Raw genomic sequence first — 2,529 nt, 5'->3', positions numbered from 1 at the left:
TGAATGAATGGGGTGGATGGCAGCTCAGGTTGCATGCAGTGAGTTTTGAATAAGTCGACATTTGAGTCGGAAGAATCAAAGTTGTAAATTAAGGTGCTTGAAGGATTAAGTCTAAAGGCGATGAAAGCACTGGTGCCAGATAGCTAGATGGATTGAGTAGCCTTATTCTGTGCTATAAATATAATTATTTCATTTTTAGAAAGAATGAGACAGGAAGGTCCATAATCGCAATGACCAATGAAAGTGAAGTATTTTACCATTTAGATACGAGAGAGGCATACATTTGCCACAGTAAATATGGATTTCCAGTGGACACATACCTGAGACCCTACCTGAAGTATATCCTGACCTGAAAATCAATTAGTAATTATAAATAAAAGTATCTTAAAACTATTGTTTGTTTAAACAGAGTTTGAAAGAGGAACCTATCCACATTTTGACTGTTGCCCTCAAAGAGGTTGATTCTGAGCAGGATGATGAACTAATGCTTATCTTCAGCAAATTCTGTCAATCACAGGTATCTATATAACCTGCCTTGTCGATTTTACTTGTGAAAAGCCTCTAACCTATATCAGATGTGGCTTGTTGGTAGTACTCTCTCCTCTGAGTCAGAACATTGTGAGTTCAGATCCCTGACTCTGTGAAAAATGCTATCTTTTGGATGAGATTTTAAACTGAGACCCCATGTGTCCCCTCAGGCTGATGGAAACTATCCCACATCTCTATTTTGAAGAAGAATAGCAGAATTATTCCAGTGTCCTGACCAAAATTTATCTCTAAATCAAATCCCAAAGGCATGTTGTCAAGTCATTATCACATTACTATTTGTGGGAGATTGGCTGTCATGTGTCTTACATTATAGTGATAGCACTTGGAAAAAGTACTTCATTGATTGTAACATACTTCAAATTGGCTGATGTTGGTGAAAGATGCAAAATGACAAGGATTATTTTTCTTTTTTTCATTATAGTTAGCATTGCTGTCTCATGACAATTATACCTTTGTTGCTATTCATCATACTTTTTTGACGAACAATGTAATCAAAGTAGATTCACTTTTACATTAGAAAAGTAAAAAATGATGGTGAAACTTGACATTCAGGTACCCTAACTTAATAATTTCCAAATCCAATTACACTTTTAATTAGAGACAACACAGTGTGGAGCTGGAGGAACACAGCAGGCCAGGCAGCATCAGAGGAGCAGGAAAGTTGACATTTTGGGTCAGGACCCTTCTTCAGAAATGGGGAGGGGGAAAGGAGCGGGGAAATAAATAGAGAGGGGGGGGGGGGCTGGGGAAGGTAGGTGGGATGGTGATAGGTGAGTGCAAGTAGGGAATGGTGGGGATTGGTCAGTGAGGTGGGAGGGGCAGATAGGTGGGAGAGAAGATGGACAGGTTGTGTCGGGTCAAGGAGGAGGGGATGAGAGGGAAGGTTGGAGATGCGGTGTGGCCGGGGCTGGGGAGATTTTAAAACTGGTGGATTCCATATTCAGGCCATTGGGCTGTAGGCTTCTGAGGCAGAATATGAGGTGTCGCTCCTCCAGTTTGCTGGTGTCGTTGTGACACTGGAGGAGACCCAGGATGGAAATGTCACCCAGGGAGTGGGAGGGGGAGTTAAAATGATTGGCGACCGGTAGGTGTCGTTGTTTGTGACATACAGAGTGCAGATGCTCTCTGACTCTACGCTTGGCCTTACCGATGTAGAGGAGGCCACATTGAGAGCAGCGGATACAGTAGACCCAAGTTGGCATTTGTGCAGGTGAAACCCCTGTCTGATATGAAAGGTTTGTTTTGGGCCTTGAATGGTGGTGTAGGGGCAGGTGTAGCACTACCTGCCATCTTTACACCTTTAATTAGGTAATGTTTTTATCTTTACAATGTGTTTGGGAATATTATTCCAAAATATTTCTCTCCATACTCGTTTAAATTTACGAGATGAAAATATGACATAGAGAATTTCTTCTAATTTTTGCATGAACTTCTTAAACCAAGCTTATTGAACGTTTTACTTGCTAATTAAACCAATTAGCTGGAAATAATAATTTTTAAAGCAGGCAACTTTGAAGATATTAACTTTCTAGTTTGATTTTGCTGCCCATTAAAATCTTCAGTTGTTCCTTTTCCTTGTGTTTACAGAAAGCACTTCTTTTTGACTTCGGAATCAGACGAATCACCTTTCTAGTTGGGCAGAAGGCAAGTTTTATTTTCTAAACTGGTTAATTCATTTTAAAGAATTTTGCATCAAAGATTATTTACTTCAGTTTTAAGTATTCACAACATGATCTCTGATTTTTGTTTCCTTCCCAATCTCCTTTTTCTCTACAGAGAGAATTCCCCAAGTACTTCACCTTCAGGGCCAGCGCTGAGGTACATTAAGCAATTTTGCTGCAAATAATAAGCCAATAAATATTGCATCTATGGGTTATGATTGTAACAATTTTGGAGCGTGAGAAATATTCTAAGTCTGCATGCCAAGCTGCCCTGTTATTACTGAGTTTGTAAATCCATCCCATAAAAGAGAGCTGAAAG

At 39.9% G+C, this 2,529-nt stretch overlaps 1 protein-coding gene across 1 annotated transcript in view; it reads left to right on the top strand.

Moving 5' to 3' along the window:
* Positions 1-413: 413 nt before the first annotated feature.
* The window catches only part of LOC125481399 (acetyl-CoA carboxylase-like), a gene marked incomplete at its 3' end in the record, with an annotated part of 24,439 nt that continues 22,323 nt past the window's right edge, over positions 414-2,529 (top strand). The window contains exons 1-3 of the mRNA XM_048592891.1: positions 414-517; positions 2,137-2,193; positions 2,326-2,367. Coding sequence (XP_048448848.1) covers positions 485-517; positions 2,137-2,193; positions 2,326-2,367 — 132 coding nt within the window. The remainder of the gene's footprint in view (positions 518-2,136; positions 2,194-2,325; positions 2,368-2,529) is intronic.

This window comes from Rhincodon typus, unplaced genomic scaffold, assembly GCF_021869965.1.
Source record: "Rhincodon typus isolate 14 unplaced genomic scaffold, sRhiTyp1.1 hic_rhity00001982, whole genome shotgun sequence".
NCBI classification, from domain to species: Eukaryota; Metazoa; Chordata; class Chondrichthyes; order Orectolobiformes; family Rhincodontidae; genus Rhincodon; species Rhincodon typus.
Note: the sequence above shows the minus strand (reverse complement) of the source record. Positions and strands in the feature narration are given on the sequence as shown.